The sequence below is a fragment of the Monodelphis domestica genome, chromosome 5 (genome assembly GCF_027887165.1).
Source record: "Monodelphis domestica isolate mMonDom1 chromosome 5, mMonDom1.pri, whole genome shotgun sequence".
Taxonomy (NCBI): Eukaryota; Metazoa; Chordata; class Mammalia; order Didelphimorphia; family Didelphidae; genus Monodelphis; species Monodelphis domestica.
Window position 1 is genome coordinate 79331385 of NC_077231.1, and position 18111 is coordinate 79349495.

At 38.6% G+C, this 18111-nt stretch overlaps 1 protein-coding gene across 1 annotated transcript in view; it reads left to right on the forward strand.

Annotated features, from left to right (window-relative positions):
• The window catches only part of METAP2 (methionyl aminopeptidase 2), a 63696-nt gene that overhangs the window by 39413 nt on the left and 6172 nt on the right, over window positions 1-18111 (forward strand). The window contains exons 5-6 of the mRNA XM_056798660.1: window positions 15869-16030; window positions 17079-17260. Coding sequence (XP_056654638.1) covers window positions 15869-16030; window positions 17079-17260 — 344 coding nt within the window. The remainder of the gene's footprint in view (window positions 1-15868; window positions 16031-17078; window positions 17261-18111) is intronic.

Below are 18111 nucleotides of genomic sequence, written 5' to 3' on the forward strand. Positions count from 1 at the left end.
CCGGGGCACTGTGAGCTTATGTGATTTTTGCCTAGAGTCACCCAGCCTGTTAGAGGCAGGACTTGAGTAGAGAGGCCTTATCTCCAGAGTTGAACCGCTATATAACACTATCTCACATATCTAAACACTATTTATCTGAGGTGGAATTGTATGCAAGATAACATAATTGTGTTGAGGGTATTTTAAAAAGTGTATGATTAAATGATATCAAGGAAAATGTTTACAAATGTCATGAGTATTTTGGAGAAAAATGACTTTTGGAATTTGCAACCAAGGTTATATACCCTTTTAAAAACAGGTTAAAGTCATTCTTTACAACCTCAGTTTTGGAATGCAGTGAGGTGATGTATTTTTGCTTTTTATTTTTAGTTCAGTCATAACTTTTTTTACATATAAAAAATAATTTTTAACATGTTTTCTAACATTTTGAATTCTAAATTCTTTCCTCCTCTCCATCTGAGACTGTAAGCAATTTGATGGAGATTATACATGTGTTATCACACAGAACATGTTTCCATCTTTGTCACATTAAGGAAGAGGACACATTAGTGAAGTGAAGTTTGAAGTGCGACTCAGTACTTCAAAAATACTGCCCTTTCCCACGTAACCCTAATGGGACACCTTGAAATTCACTGCCAGTGACTCAACTTTAAATTTTTTAAAATTTATTTATTGACTCAATTTAGAATATTATTTCTTGGTTAAAAGAATCATATTTCCCTCCCCTTCCCATAGCTAATGTGCAATTTTACTGGGTATCACATGTGTCCTTGATCAGAACCTATTTCCATGTTGTTGGTGTTTGCATTAGGATGTTCATTTAGAGTCTACATCCCCAGCCATATCCCCTTGACCCATGTAATTAAGCAGTTGCTTTTCTTCTGTGTTTCTACTCCCACAGTTTTTCTCTGAATGTGGATAGTGTTCTTTCTGTAGATCCCTCCCAATTGTTCATGATCACTGCATTGCCACTAATGGAAAAGTCCATTCCATTCGATTGTATCCGTCTCTGTGTATAATGTTCTCCTGGTTCTGCTCCTTTCGCTCTGCATCACTTCCTGGAGGTTGTTCCAGTCTCCATGGAATTCCTCCACTTTATTATTCCTTTGAGCACAAGAGTATTCCATCACCAACATATACCACAATTTCTTCAGCCATTCCCCAATCGAAGGGCATCCCCTCATTTTTCCAATTTTTTGCCACCACAAAGAGAGTAGCTATGAATATTTTTGTACATGTCTTTTTCCTTATCTCTTTGGGGTACAAGCCCAGCAGTGCTATGGCTGGATCAAAGGGCAGACAGTCTTTTAGTGCCCTTTGGGCATATCAACTTTAATTCTTAACTGGTTCTTTCTTCATATAGGCCTATAGTAGTGGTGCTAAAACCATGAAATGACCAGGACAGAAGTGAATTAGAAATTAGATTACTTGGTTTTATGCACCTTCTTTGGGGTAAATGATACCCCAAAGGATCATTTCTCTTTCCCATGAAATGGTACTCTTGAAATCTGGCACTTCACCCCTTTGTTAAACATTTAATGCTAGCTGCAGGTGCACTTTGCTGTATTTGGATGCAAAGAGAAATAAAATATTTGACCTTGTCTTCAGTAAGCTTATAGTCTACTATAATTTTGTCTTTTATGAAAGCATTAATTTGCCTTTGCTATACACTGAGAAGTGTAGCCATGCTTTCTGCTCACCATTGCCTAGATCTCTAAAACTGCTAGTAAAATGTTCAAACCAACCATAAGATAAAGGACCTGATGCTCTTTTTGTGACTGGCCACAATTTAGGATTTAAACCAAAAACTAAAAATTTTGGCAAAGGTATTTTTATCTGTTATTCAACTTTGTGTTATCAATATTTAGCTTTTGGCTTCCTAGGAGTGAGACTGATGGATGGATGACCTTCTGAGGGCAAGAATGTTAGCTCTACCCTAGTAGTTGTAATTCCTACCTCTGTATTGGACCTTTTGGGGAGGACTAGACTAATATAGTACTATCAACTCTTCTGTACCTGCTTTGAACAAGTGTGTAGGGTTGATACTATGGTCCTAAGATAAGGAGATCCTGCTCTTCCTGAAGGAGCAGTCTTTCCTTTCTTCCTTCCTTCCTTCCTTCCTCCCTCCCTCTCTCCCTTCCTCCCTCCCTCCCTCCCTGATAATCACAGAATTCATTTCATTGCACCTTTACTCCAGTGTAGTTTTGCAGTTAGCCCTCTGCCCAATAGGAACCTTGAATCATTCCAGAAGCAGATATCTGGGACCCTCCCTGTGCCAGGCACTGAGCTCTATGCTGAGATCACAAAGACAAAAGGACTGTTATAATTCCTGAAGCTTATATCTTAATGGTGGAGACAACACAGGGAGAGACACATATATGCCAAGTAATCAGACAAAAGAAAAATACAGAAATGAGTTGGGAGGCATTTCCATATTGGGGAGTAGCTGGGAGAGGTTTGTGAGGAGGCTTTAAAGGAAGTTTAGGATTCCATTCAATGCATGGGGAATAGCCTAAGCAAAGACACATAGAAAGGGGATAGATGGAGCACCACTTATGTGTAAGAAACAGCCACAAGAGACCAGTTTGTACCAAAGAAAAGGTACATGAAAGGGAGTGGCATGTAATCATTCTGAAAATTAGGCTTGAGCCAGATTAGGAAAGACTTTAACCAACAGAAGCATTTGTATTTGATCCTTAATGTAATAGAGATCCAGTAGAGTTTATTGAGCTGGAGTGTGACACAAGACCATAAGTATAAGGCCACTGACAGCCTATAATTATATCACAAAATTCGCAATAGAATTTCAATCCATCAGTGAACACTTATTAAGCACCCACCAAATGCCAGTTGCATGACTTGTGAGCCCTCCATCTCCATTTTAATTCCCTGCAGAAGGTCCACTTTACAGATGTATATATTCAGGCTGTTTGTCACTCACCATTGGCAGATCTGCATGCCCTTGCAAAGTTGGTTTCTAATTTGTAACTTTTCCTGGGTAATGTAACTGATTTATATGTTTTGTAAACCATGGCTTCCCTTGCAACTACTTTGCAGTAATGTAGATGTGACCTCCATTTTACCTATGACTGAGTTATTACAAAACTTAATTCTCAGAAAATGGGGACCAGGTTGCAGCAATACTCCATGGCTCTAGCCCATCCAATTAACCTGCCCTAGTAAATTTGGCATGGCAGGGATAGCAATATAAATTAATAGCCTATTTTTATTAGAATAGATAAGTAAGGGTACTAGAAACCTCAGGTCCCTCTTTGTTCTCCTTCTTTAAAAAAAAATTTTTTTTTCCCCAAATATATCTAAAGAAGATTGAATAAAGGATCTCACAGTAAAGCATGAAGGATCAATCAGATATTCAGACTGCCAACAACCTAGAGCAGTGTTGGTGAATATTTTTGAGATCTCATGCCCAAACTTCACTCTCAAGCCACCTGTGAGCCCCCTGAATTATTCTGGGGGCGGGGGAGGAAGTGCTCTCATTGGACTGCTGGGCAGAGGGGCAGGGCATGTGGAAAATGTCCTCAGGCGTTGTGGAGAGGACCATTTACCATGCATTGGCCCAACATGGACCTAGAGTGTTAAATAGAAAAGATAAGCTTTGTTTCTATTTTGTTTTAAACAGTCTGGGAATTTATTTTGGGAATGTTATTGTATTATTTTGAATTGTTTTGCTTTTTCTTCCCCAATTTTCATGAAGTCCTATTCTTAAGCCATATCACCATACAGAAATGACTGTGGCATCTTGAAAGCTAAGATAAGGCAAGAGAGTGTAAACTGTCCCAGCCTTAAAGGCGATGAACCCTCATGTCCACATAGGGAAGATCAAGTGGATGAAGGCTATTCAGATTTCAGAATGCAGCTAGATGGCTGCACCCTAGAGTCTGTCCAAGTGCTCTGACAGGCAATATAGCTGGTCCAGAATTAAAGAGATGGAAATGGATTGTATTGCTCTTGGAAAATGTAAAGCTTTTACTAATTACCAAATTTGCTGTTAGCTGTTATCAGCAAAGACCCATCTTTTAAATTCTAACATGATGACTATGATGCAGCAATGAAACAATACTGTTGCTGCTGGAAAACTAAAAATGAATGTCATACAAGGAGGCTGGTAAATGTGGATGGACTGCATTATGTAAATGGGTGGGAGAATTCCAATGAGCCAAGAGCAAAGACTGCCCTTGAGAGAAAAAATAGGCTGGTCATATGCTAGGAGTGACTGGAAACAGAGAAATCACTGTCATCATGGCTAGCCAACGGAGGTCCCCAATTTGTTGGTTGGATCCCTTGTAGTGAACTCTTTGGAAGTTACAGTCAAGAGTGCAGGGGTAGGGACACACCTAGGCGGCTCTTTGGATTGATAGCCAAGCCTAGAGATGGAAGATGTGGCCTCTGATACTTCCTAGCTGTGTGTCCCTAGTCAAGTCACTTAACTCCCTCTTCCTAGCCCTTACCGCCCTTCTACCTTAGAACCAATACTCAGTATTAGGTCTAAGATGTAAGATAAGGGTCCCCTCCTGCACCCCCTACCCCCCCCCCCCAAAAAAAGCTGTGGTAGATGACAGCTAATTTGTCATTTTTTGACACGTGACAATTTGTAAAACAGGCTCTCCAAGCCCAGGAATTCTAGATGGTCTATCATCATGGAATAGCTGTGTTCACTCAGGTTAGGAATAAAAAAGGTTACAAAACAAAAACCTCTTTCTTCTTAGTGGCTTTTTGTGCTGTTCAGGAGATTGGGCTTGACATTGACTCACCTCTTAACTTGCTTATTTTATCAGAGGATTTAGGGTAGTTGAGGTTACTCAAAAAATGTTTCAAGTTATAAAACCTTCATTTATTTGGATAATTCACTTAATTAAATGGAACAAGTTTCCTGCTTTTTTCACAGCTAGTACTAAATATATATTTGTTTCTAGATTTTCTGTGGAATATGAGTCATAAAGTAAAATTAAGAAACAGGGGGATCCTAATGATGATCTGCTGTGTTCTTTACTCTTACATGTTCCTTACATGTAAGGAACTTACATGTTCCTTACAAGTAACATGGTATAGTGAAAAGAGGTGGCTTAGAGTCTCTCTCTCTCTCTCTCTCTCTCTCTCTCTCTCTCTCTCTCTCTCTCTCTCTCTCTCTCTCCCTCCCTCCCTCTCCCCCCCATCTGTAAAACAAGGTACATCAGGCTACTTATAAAGTTCCAAGTACTTTGATCATGTGACCATAGCAGTCTGTTCCCTTGAAGTGGAGGGCGGGAGGTTGAGATGCAAACCTGCAAGAGGGGGAAATTGTCTGTTAGCAGCTGTTGTGAGCTGTACCAACATATCAATGATGCATATACAGGAATCATACAGTGTTTGTGCTGTGGGGGTAACACAAAAGTATTGAGTATCTTGAAATCTGCCCTTGCTTCTGGAAGATATACAAAATATACAAGCCAATGAAGGATCTTTAGCATTTGTTGTTGTTTTCTTTGTTTTGTTTTCCTTTTTTATTTAGAATATTTTTTCCATGTTTCCATGATTCATGATTCACCCCCCCCCCCACTTTACCTGCCCCTCTCTCAGAGCTGATAAGCAATTCCACTGGGTTATACATGGTGTTCAAAACCTATTTCCATGTTATTCCTCTTTGTAGTAGAATGATCTTTGAACATCAAAACCCTAATCATATCCCCATCAAACCTCATAATTGATCCTATGTTTTTCTTGTGTTTCTGCTCCCACAGTTCTTTTTTTGAATGTGGATAGCATTGTTTTTAATAAGTTCCTCTGTATTGTCCTGGATCATTGCAGTGCTGCCAGTGGAAAAGTCCATTAGATTCAGTGTATCCATTTCTGTGTACAATGTTCTCCTGGTTCTGCCCCTTTCACTCTACATCAATTCCTGGAGGTTGTTCCAGTTCATATGGAGATCTTTATCACTTTGAAGTATTCTTTCAAGCACAGGAAATCTCTTGCAAAATCTTTAAAGCCCTTAGATTTGTTAAGTGGTTTGCAGTTGCAGTAGACTCTTCCTTACCTCATTTGGGGCGTAAGATCTTGGTAGAAATATTGGAGTGGTTTGCCATTTCCTTCTCCAGCCTATTTACAGATGAGGAAACTAAGGAAAAGAGGGTTAGGTGACTTGCCCATGGTCATACAGCTAGTGTCTGAGGACTGATTTGAACTCAAGAAGATGAGTCTTCCTGACTTTAGGTTTGGTGCTCTGTTCTACCCACTGTACTACCTAGCTGCCCAATTAAATTCTTTAAAAATTAATCATCCGGTTTATAAATATGAGTCAAGGATATTAATAGGTATTTTCCAGATGAAGAAATCAAAGCTATTGATAGTCATGTGAAAAATGTTCTAAAATCACTTTGGTCTAGAGCAGCAGTTCTCAACCTCTCAACTTGTAGCAATGAGAATACATAATGCATATCAGGTATTTACATTCCGAATCATAACTGTAGCAAAATTACAGTTTTGAAGTAGCCACCAAAATTAATTTTTTTGGTTTGGGGTCACTACAACATGAGGAACTGTATTGTGCAGGGTCACGGCATTAGAAAGGTTGAGAACCATTGGTCTAGAGAAATGCAGATTAAAACAACCCTGAGGTACCATCTCACCTATCAGGTTGGCTAACATGACAGAAAAAGATGATGACAAATGTTGGAGGAGATGTGGGAAAATTGGGATGTTAATGCAGTGGCATTGGGAAGTAATCTAACCATTCAGGAGAGCAGTTTGGAACTGTGTCCAAAGGCGTATAAAACTATTGACCCACCAATATCACTACTAGGTCTATATTCCAAAGAGATTTTTTAAAAAAGGAAACTATAACTGTTCTTTTTGGGGTGACAAAGAATTGGTAATTGAGGAGATGCCAAAAATATTTGGGGAATGGATGAACAAGTTGTGGTATATTTTATTGAAATACCATTGTGCTATAAGAAATGACAAGCAGACTTCCGGGTAAACATGGCTGTAATCTAGATGCCACACGCTTGCTCTCCCCGGCACCGAACGAAATAGACTACATCAAAGGAGCATAAAAATCACCTTTGGAGGAACAGAAGGACTCCCCAGTACCCCAAAGAGGCGAAGGTACGTGGGGTTTGAACATTTCCATACTATAATAAGAAGGAGGAAAAGCTTGCACAGAAACGTTAACTGAGCCACCCCCCTCTGCCCCCCAAAACTCCCCACCCAAACCAGAGTGAGCTACCGGAGCGCTCACTGGGACAATGAGTGAGTGGGGAACGTCTCTGTCTGGGGGGTGCACTCCAGGGTCTTGGGATCTGGGGGCTGCCAGGAAACAACATCTCAAGGCGGTTTCACGGGAGAATCCTGCGCTGAGCACAGGGGCCGCGGAGCTGTACTTGGGGTGGTTGCACTGAATATCTGGGCGGAGCTAAACACCAGGGGCGGACCATGCGCTGATTATCTGGGCGGAGCTGAACACCTGGGCAATTTGACTGTGATCAGGGCCCCAGCGCTCTAAGAAACCTCTGAGGTTGGGAAGAACTAGTCTGAGGCAACCTAAATTCACAGAAAACCTGCCCACATCACCCAGACCCCAGACCAAAAAAGAAAGTGGAATAAAACCACCAAAGGGATGGCTCACATGGCCCAAAATCAAGCCTCCAGGAAGAAAGGGAAAAAGGTGACTATTGAAAACGTCTATGGTGGGAGTACCCAAGGAAAAGAAGAGAATGAGGATGAAATCCAAAAAAAAAATCAGAACATGCCTCCCAAAAAGGAAACTATCAACAAGCTCTGGAAGATCTCAAACTGGAGCTTACCCAAAAGATGGAAACCTTCTGGAAAGAAAAATGGGAGAAAGAGATCAGCAGTCTGATAGATAGATAAGACTGCACAATTGGAGAAATAGCGGGAAGCATCCAATAGAAGGGCAGACAAAGCTGAAAAGTAAAACCAGTCCCTAATGACCACAATTAAGCAACTCGAAGAAAGTGAGATCATAAAACAAGCAAGAATCAATAAAGCAAAGCCAAAAAATTAATGAATTAGAAGAAAACATAAAATATCTCACTGAAAAGGTCACAGACTTGGAAAACAGAGGAAGAAGAGACAACTTCCGAATTATCGGTCTCCCAGAAAAACCAGAGATAAACAATAACCTCCATGTTATTCTACAGGAGATATTGAAGAAAATTGCCCACACGTTCTGGAGCGAGGAGGCAAAATAGAAATAGAAAGGGTTCATAGAACACCCTCTATACTAAATCCCCCAAAAACAACCCCCCGGAATGTAATTGCCAAATTTAAGAGCTTCCAAGAAAAGGAGAAAATCCTACAAGAAGCCAAGAAGAGGAGCTTCAGATATTGGGGAGCTCCTATAAGGATCACACAGGACTTAGCGGCTAACACACTAAGAGACTGCAAAGCATGGAACACGATATTTAGAAAGGCAAGAGAGCTGGGTCTCCAACCAAGAATCAACTACCCAGCAAAACTGACTATATACTTCCAGGGGAAAGTATGGGCATTCAACAAAATAGAAGATTTCCAAGCATTTGCTAAGAAAAGACCAGAACTTAGTGGAAAATTTGATATCCAAGCACAGAAAGCAAGAGAAACATGAAAAGGTAAATATGAAAGAAAGGGAAAAGGAGATAAATCTTATCTTTTTCTTTAAGTCAAACTCTCTTCTATAAGGACTACATTTACATCAAATTATATATATTAATATGTGGGGAAAATGTTTTGTGTAACTCAAAAATTGTATGCATCATGAGTAGTTAGAAGAAACATGCATAGGGAAAGATTGGGGCATTAAGAAGATTTGGTGAAAGTGGGGGCATAGAAAGGAAAAGGGAGGGGGGGACCGTCGATAACACTAAGATTTATTACTTCAAGAAATGGGGGGGGACTTAATAGAATAATCTTTCCCATATAAAGATATACATGGGAAGGGGAGGGGAAGAACTCTCATATGAGAAGGAGAGGAAGAGAGCGTGAAGTGGAATTATTTAAACCTTACTCTCAGTGAAATCAAATCTGAGAGGGAAGAACATCTAGATCCAGTGGGATCCTGAATTCTATCTTATCCAACAGGGCAAGAAAGAAAGGAAAATTAAGGTGGGGGAGGGGGGAGGGAGGGGAAGGGAGCATAAAAAGGAGGGTCTAGGAAGGGAAGCATATCAAGGGAGGGGACTAGGGGGACTGACCCAAAGTAAATCACTGGTTCAAAAGGATATAGCTAAAGAAGAAAGGTCAGAACTAGGGGAAGATATCAAAATGCCAGCGAATCCACAAGTGACAATCATAACTTTGAACGTGAATGGGATGAACTTCCCCATAAAACGTAGACAAATAGCAGATTGGATTCAAACTCAAAACCCTATACCATCTGTTGTCTTCAAGAAACACATATGAGGCAGGTCGATACTCACAAGGTTAGAATTAAAGGTTGGAGTAAGAACTTTTGGGCCTCAACTGATAGAAAGAAGGCAGGAGTTGCAATCATGATATCTGACAAAGCCAAAGCAAAAATAGACCTGATCAAAAGGGATAGGGAAGGTAAATCTTATTCTGTTAAAAGGGAGTATAGACAATGAGGAAATATCACTAATCAACATGTATGCACCAAATGGTATAGCATCCAAATTTTTAATGGAGAAACTAGGAGAATTGAAGGAGAAAATAGACAGTAAAACCATATTAGTGGGAGACTTGAACCAACCACTCTCAAATTTAGATAAATCAAACCAAAAAATAAACAAGAAAGAGGTAAAAGAGGTGAATGAAATCTTAGAAAAATTAGAGTTAATAGACATATGGAGAAAAATAAATAGGGACAAAAAAGAATACAGCTTCTTTTCAGCACCACATGGCACATTCACAAAAATAGATCATACACTAGGTCACAGAAACATGGCACTCAAATGCAGAAATAATAAATGCAGCCTTTTCAGATCACAAGGCAATAAAAATATTGATCGGTAAGGGTACATGGAGAGCCAAATCAAAAATTAATTGGAAATTAAATAATATGATACTCCAAAATCAGTTAGAGAAGAAATCATAGAAACAATAATTTCGTTGAGGAAAATGACAACAGCAAGACATCCTTTCAAACCTTATGGGATGTAGCCAAGGCAGTACTTAGAGGAAAATTCATATGCCTGAGTGCATATATTAACAAATTAGGGAGGACAGAGATCAAGGAATTGGAAATGCAAATCAAAAAACTTGAGAACGAACAAATTAAAAACCCCCAGAAGAAAAACCAAACTAGAGATCCTAAAAATTAAGGGAGAAATTAATAAAATCGAAAGTGATAGAACTATTGAGCTAATAAACAAGACTAGAAGCTGGTACTTTGAAAAAACAGACAAAATAGACAAAGTACTGGTCAATCTAATTTAAAAAAGGAAAGAAGAAAGGCAAATTAACAGCATCAAAGATTCAAAGGGATCTCACCTCCAACGAAGAGGAAATTAAGGCAATCATTAAAAACTACTTTGCCCAACTATATGGCAATAAATATACCAACCTAGGTGATGTGGATGAATATTTACAAAAATATAAATTGCCTAGACTAACAGAAGAAGAAATAGATTTTTTAAATAATTCCATATCAGAAAAAGAAATCCAATAGGCCATCAAAGAACTTCCTAAGAAAAAATCCCCAGGGCCTGATTGATTCACCAGTGAATTCTATCAAACATTCAAAGAACAGCTAACTACAATACTATACAAACTATTTGACATAATAAGCAAAGAGGGAGTTCTGCCAAATTCCTTTTATGACACAAACATGATACTAATTCCAAAGCTAGGCAGGCGAAAAACAGAGAAAGAAAATTATAGACCAATCTCCCTAATGAACATAGATGCAAAAATCTTAAATAGGATACTAGCAAAAAGACTCCAGCAAGTGATCAGAAGGATCATTCACCATGATCAAGTAGGATTCATACCAGGGATGCAGGGCTGGTTCAATATTAGGAAAACCATCCACATAATTGACCACATCAACACACAAACCAACAAAAATCACATGATTATTTCAATAGATGCAGAAAAAGCCTTTGATAAAATACAACACCCATTCCTATTAAACACTGGAAAGCATAGGAATAGAAGGGCCGTTCCTAAAAGTAATAAACAGTATATATCTAAAACTATCAACTAATATCATCTGCAATGGGGATAAACTAAATCCATTCCCATTAAGATCAGGAGTGAAACAAGGATGCCCATTATCACCGTTATTATTTGACATTGTATTAGAAACACTAGCAGTAGCAATTAGAGAAGAAAAAGAAATTGAAGACATTAAAATAGGCAAGGAGGAGTCCAAATTATCGCTCTTTGCAGATGACATGATGGTCTACCTAAAGAATCCTAGAGATTCAACCAAAAAGCTAATAGAAATAATCAACAACTTTAGCAAAGTTGCAGGATACAAAATAAACCCACATAAGTCATCAGCATTTCTATATAATTCCAACACAGCTCAGCAGCAAGAACTAGAAAGAGAAATCTCATTCAAAATTACCTTAGACAAAATAAAATACTTAGGAATCTATCTCCTGAGACAAACACAGGAAGTATATGAACACAACTACAAAACACTCACCACACAACTAAAACTAGACTTGAACAACAGGAAAAACATTAACTGCTCATGGGTAGGACGAGCCAATATAATAAAAATGACCATCCTACCCAAACTCATCTATCTATTTAGTGCCATACCCATGGAACTTCCAAAAATTTTTTTTTACTGATTTAGAAAAAAGCATAACAAAGTTCATTTGGAAGAACAAAAGATCAAGGATATCCAGGGAAATAATGAAAAAAAAAATACAAAGGAAGGGGGCCTTGCAGTCCCAGATCTCAGACTATATTATAAAGTAGCGGTCACCAAAACAATCTGGTACTGGCTAAGAGACAGAAAGGAGGATCAGTGGAAAGTGACCTCAGCAAGACATTATATGACAAACCCAAAGATCCCAGCTTTTGGGACAAAAATCCACTATTTCATAAAAACTGCTGGGAAAATTGGAGGACAGTGTGGGAAAGATTAGGTTTAGATCAACACCTCACACCCTACACCAAGATAAATTCAAGATGGGTGAATGACTTGAACATAAAGAAGGAAACTAGTAAGAAAATTAGGCGAACACAGAATAGTACACATGTCACACCTTTGGGAAGGAAAAGACTTCAAAACCAAGCAAGACTTAGAGTTACAAAATGCAAAATAAATAATCTGGAATACATCAAATTAAAAAGTTTTTGTACAAACAAAACCAATGTAAGTAAAATCAGAAGGGAAGCAACAAATTGGGAAACAATCTTCATAAAAACCTCAGACAAAAGTTTAATTACTCAAATATACAAAGAACTAAATCAATTGTACAAAAAATCAAGCCATTCTCCAATTGATAAATGGGCAAGGGACATGAACAGGCAGTTCTCAGCCAAAGAAATCTAAACTATTAATAAGCACATGAAAAAGTGCTCTACATCTCTTATAATCAGAGAGATGCAAATCAAAACAACTCTGAGGTATCACCTCACACCTAGCAGATTGGCTAACATGACAGCTATGGAAAGTAATGAATGCTGGAGGGGATGTGGCAAAGTAGGGACACTAATTGCTGGTGGAGTTGTGAATTGATCCAACCATTCTGGAGGGCAATTTGGAACTATGCCCAAAGGGTGATAAAAGACTGCCCTTTAATCCAGGTATAGCACTGCTGGGTTTGTACCCCCAAGGAGATAATAAGGAAAAAGACTTGTACAAGAATATTCATAGCTGCACTCTTTGTGGTGGCAAAAAATTGGAAAACGAGGGGATGCCCATCAATTGGGGAATGGCTGAACAAATTGTGGTATATGTTGGTGATGGAATATTATTGTGCTAAAAGGAATAATAAAGTGGAGGAATTCCATGGAGACTGGAACAACCTCCAGGAAGTGATGCAGAGCGAAAGGAGCAGAACCAGGAAATCATTATACACAGAGACTGATACAGTGTGGTACAATCGAAGGTAGTGGACTTCTCCATTGGTATCTATGCAATGTCCCTGAACAATCTGCAGGGATCTAAAAAATACTATCCACAAGCAGAGGATTAACTGTGGGAGTAAAAACAACGAGGAAAAGCAACTGCCTGACTACAGGGGTGGAGTTGATAGGACTGAGGAGAGACTCTAAATGAACACTCTAATGCAAATACCAACGACATGGAAATGGGTTAGAAACAGGAACACATGTGATAACCAGTGGAATCGTGCGTCAGCTATGGGAGAGGGAAGGGTGGGGGGAGAAAATGATCTTTGTTTCCAGTGAATAATGTTTGGAAATGACCAAATAAAATAATGTTTAAAAAAAAGAAAAGAAAAGAAATGACAAGCAGAATGCTTTCCAGAAATCCTGGGAAGACTTACATGAATTGAGGCAAAGTGAAATGAGCAGAACAAGAAGAATATTGTACACAGTAAAAGCAGTATTTTATGATCGGCTATGAATGACTTGGCTATTCTCAATATGATGATCCTCCAAATGCATCTATCTCCAGAAAAAGACTAATGGAATCTGAATTTAGATCAAAGCATATTTAACTATACATATTTAAATTCTATAAAATTTCTTGCCTTCTCAATGTGGGGGGAGGGAAAGAGGAAGAGAATTTGGAAATCAGAATTTTTAAATATATTATTTTTATGTGAATTGGGAAAAATATTTAATTAAAAAAATATTGATCGTTCATCTCCCTCACCTTCCTCCGAGCCTGAGCCATCCTCAGTAACAACAAATAAGAGGGGGGGATGGTGAAGCAGTTCAACTAACACAGTAACCTAGTCCCAGTAGTAGATGAACATTTCATACCCTTAGCTCCCCATTACTGCAAAGAAGGGAGTCAGGTCCCTTAATCTTTTCTTTACCACTTTTTTTTTTTAACCCATACCTTCTGTCTTCAAGTCAATACTATGTATTGGCTCCAAGGCAAAAGAGTGGTAAGGGCTAGGCAATGGGGGTCAAGTGATTTGCCCAGGGTCACACAGCTGGGAAGTGTCTGAGGTCAGATTTGAACCTAGGACCTCCCGTCTCTAGGCCTGGCTCTCAATCCACTGAGGTACCCAGCTCTCCCCGCTTTACCACTCTTGATGATTTTTAATGACATGATGTTCAGTTTGTTGTTTCTGTTTACATTATTATAATACAAGATTTAACCATTCCTTAATTATGCTATACATCTGCTTTTGTTTCTTATTGCCATTTGTTTTTCAACTTCTTACAAAATGATTTTCATTAAAATACTTCACCAAAAGTACTACCTCCTTCTGTTCCATAGGCTTCTCCTGACATGGATTTTTCTCCTAGTCTTGTGGCTCTTTTTAATTCCACTTCCTTTGGCCCCCAAAATGTTGGTGTTTCTTAGGTTTAGAGAACCGTCCAGCAGTCTCTTTGAGGGTCTGTGGTCCAATCTGTCTAGGTGTGAAGATTTTGGTTGTATAATGGAGTGAGAAGCACTACGTGATCAGTCCCACGTGCATAGGCATCACATAGAGTTCTGCCATAGCACGAGGTTGGTTTATTTTATAGGTTCAGTGAGTACATGCTTTTCTGGCATACAATCAATTTTCTATATACATGTTTCCATAGAACTTAACAACAGATTCGTAGCTTAAGGAGATAGTCAATGAAACATTGTTGCTATAGATCAGTGACATAAACAGGGTGATCTGGAGGTTAGTTCTCCCTGACCTAAGGAGAATCATTGTTACTTTTGGTCAGCTTTCACAATCAATCACAATTATTTAGGAAATGGATAACAAAACCTTTCATATCTATGTACAGGGTTAGAAGGTAATTTGAAACAGACCAGATTTGGGGGTTTTCCTCAATTTACAAGTTCTATTTTTGTGTTACTTTAAAGCACCTGGCAATGTTGGCTGGTTTCTTTCTGTAGCGGAGTGTGTTAAAGTGATTGATGTTCTTGGCTTGCCTGGCTTGTAATAGCAGCGATTGTATCTCTGAGGAGAGGGAAAGGAGGGGGGTAATGGGTAATGATCTTTAGGTTTTAATTCTGTGAATGTAATCTTTTAGGGTAATAATCTGGAGGGATTAAGGTGGGAGATATGTTAATTCTGTAAGTTTTTGCTCCTATATAATTTCTTTTGTATCAGAGAGAGAACAATAATCATCCACTAGTGAGGAAAGTTAAAAGAGAGAGAAGTCACAGAAGGGGATCAATAGGGGCCTCAGCAGCCCCCATTTCCCAAACTGTGATTTTATCAGCCAGTGGGGGTTTGATGGCTCCCAGCACTTAGGGTTCTATATTTACCTTTATGTCATGATACTAATATTTCTTAATAGGCAACTGCTTTTTCCTGTAAGTTCTTTGAACTCTCCCCAAGTTTCCTGGTTATATTGCTTTATGCTGATGCTATTCTTACCTCGATGTATCCTTCTGAAGAATGCTTTCAAATAAAGATATGCCATCAGCAAGTCTTAACCAATTTGTGATCTTTAGTCATTGGAATTTCTCCAGAAGCTATTGATCTGAGAATCTGTAATATTTCTCAAGAGATCGATCTTTTTAAGTGTGTAAATCAGAAAATACATTTTTAGCAGGTGGTGTTGTGCCTAAACTAGACTATCTAAGGCTACATTTGTTTGCTTAAGTTGGTTGCTGTCTTTTTGGAAGATGATTATTGATTCCTTATGCACAGAGGTCAAGTTTCTTTCATCTGTTAAAAAACGAAGGGGCTAGAGTAGACAGCCTAAGAATTTAAGCTTAATTAGGAAAGAACTTTTTAGAAATATGAAGCTGTAATAAATGTTATAATAGGGGTTTAAAATGTCAATAATAGTTTTACTTTAAAAGGCGAACAGCAGCTTGGAGAAGCACAAATGAAGAAAAGAAAGCGCTAGACCAAGCCAGTGAGGAAATCTGGAATGATTTTCGGGAAGCTGCCGAGGCACACCGACAAGTAAGGAAGTATGTGATGAGTTGGATCAAGCCTGGGATGACCATGATCGAGATCTGGTGAGTCTAGAGGCCTTGGAGAAGTGCCAAAGCACTGCCTCCCCTAGGATCTGCAGAGCACTGGCAATAAGCACAAGACACCAGTGCTCTAAGGAAAACCTGGGCAAGGGCAGCTGGTTTAGCATAACTAGACTTACCTGTGACAAGTGATTGCTGTGGTAGTGCAAGCAAGCTCATTGAGAAGTGAAAGTGATCTTTTTCTTTTTTTTCAAGGCCAATAAAAACATTGTAGGAAATTTTGACAGTTAAGTTTCTAAAAGAGAGTTCTATATACATGTTACTTAGGTTATATTCAGTTTTAAGGATATATTTAGTATAGAATTATAAGTTCTCAAGTATGGTTTGGGTGATTTTGAGAAATGATAACAGGATTGAAAATTATCAGTCTTTTTTTCTCCCTCACTTTCTATCTTATAATTAATACTATGCATTGGTTTCAAGGCAAAAGAACAGTAAGGGCTGGATAATAGGGGTTAAATGACTTGCCCAGGGTCACACAGCTAGGAAGTGTCTGGGGTCAAATTTGAATCCCAAACCTCAAGAGATTGAAACTGACTCATTTTCTGTTTGGGATACTTTTCCTCTAATCATTTGAACTGAATTTTTTTAAAGTTAGAAACCTGAACAGAGAATATTAGGTTCAGCCCCAGAATATAAATCTCTGTGGCCAAGTGTTAGAAAAGGAAGCACAGCTCACTGTTGATCCAAAGGTCTTAATTTTTTTCCCTCTTTAGGAAAAATTAATTATGAGTATTGATCTATAAATGTCCAATCAAAGCAAAGTACAATGAATGTGTAAAATTAGTAGAACCCAAACAGTAACTCATAAAGACTGTGTAAAATGTGTAACCTTAAGGAGAATTAAAGTTTTGTAATTCTCTTGCCTCACAGGTGAATTAGTCTCAGAACATCAGGTAATCCTTCCTGATTGACCAGGTCTCAGTGCAGTCCTTTTCTAAGGGTGTATTTATCTTTGTAGAAATGTGTTATGCTGCATGAGTACAATAATTTCATTGAATTGTATTGCCCATTCTTCTATTTGTTTTAGTGAAAAACTGGAAGATTGTTCCCGTAAGCTAATAAAAGAGAATGGCCTAAATGCAGGACTTGCCTTCCCTACAGGCTGCTCCCTCAATAACTGTGCAGCCCATTACACTCCCAATGCTGGAGACCCCACAGTCTTGCAATATGATGATATCTGCAAGATAGATTTTGGAACACACATCAGTGGTGAGTTGTTAGCAATTACATACTGCTTCTTTGTGGTAGCTGGGAAGAATGACAGAGGCAAAGGGCCTCCATAGAGATGGGATAAGGATTGGCTCTGTGAGGAGGAAAGTCATTGCATTTTCTTCATCTTGGTCATAGAGACTTGCCTAGAGTAAATGGAGAGAAGTTAGGTCTCACAGCCAGGATATCTCAGGTGAGACTCGAATGTAGATCCACTCTTGCCACATATTACATTTCTAATGAAATATTTGGTGTATCTCTACTAAAGCTTCTGATAATAGAAATTGATTGTGTTTTCTCTGCCAGCAATGTCTCAACTTCTCTGTAGTGACAGGAAATAAGGAATCTGTCAAAAGTTAATTACCCTAACAGTCAAAGCTTGTATTTGATTAATTTCCCACCATGGGCAGTGTGGTGTCTCCCCTCACCTTAGGAACATTGCCAGGCTTCTGATTGTCTTAGCCACTGCAGCTCAGGACTCCCAATTCAAGTAATTCATCAGCCCCAGAAATAAGAACTAGATGATTCTTCTTCCATAACCCAAAGTTTTAAAGATGAAAATCTTTTGAAATTAATCTGAATGAATTTCCAAAAAAGGGAAAAATACTTGCTTATGTTAATAATTATTGCCCATACTTTTAAACCACCCAGATTAATGGGTTAATGTGTGGCTTATATTTGACCTTGCTTTTCTTCAACAGCTCATACTTGGCAAGATCTTTCTAGCTGTATTATATGGTGTTATAATAAAGTGTTAGTCTTTGTAGTTTTTCCAATATTATGTGGACCTGAAGGGCCCTGTTATTTTATCTTTTTCTCCCATTAGCTGCTTTTTTGTTTGCTGCTTTACC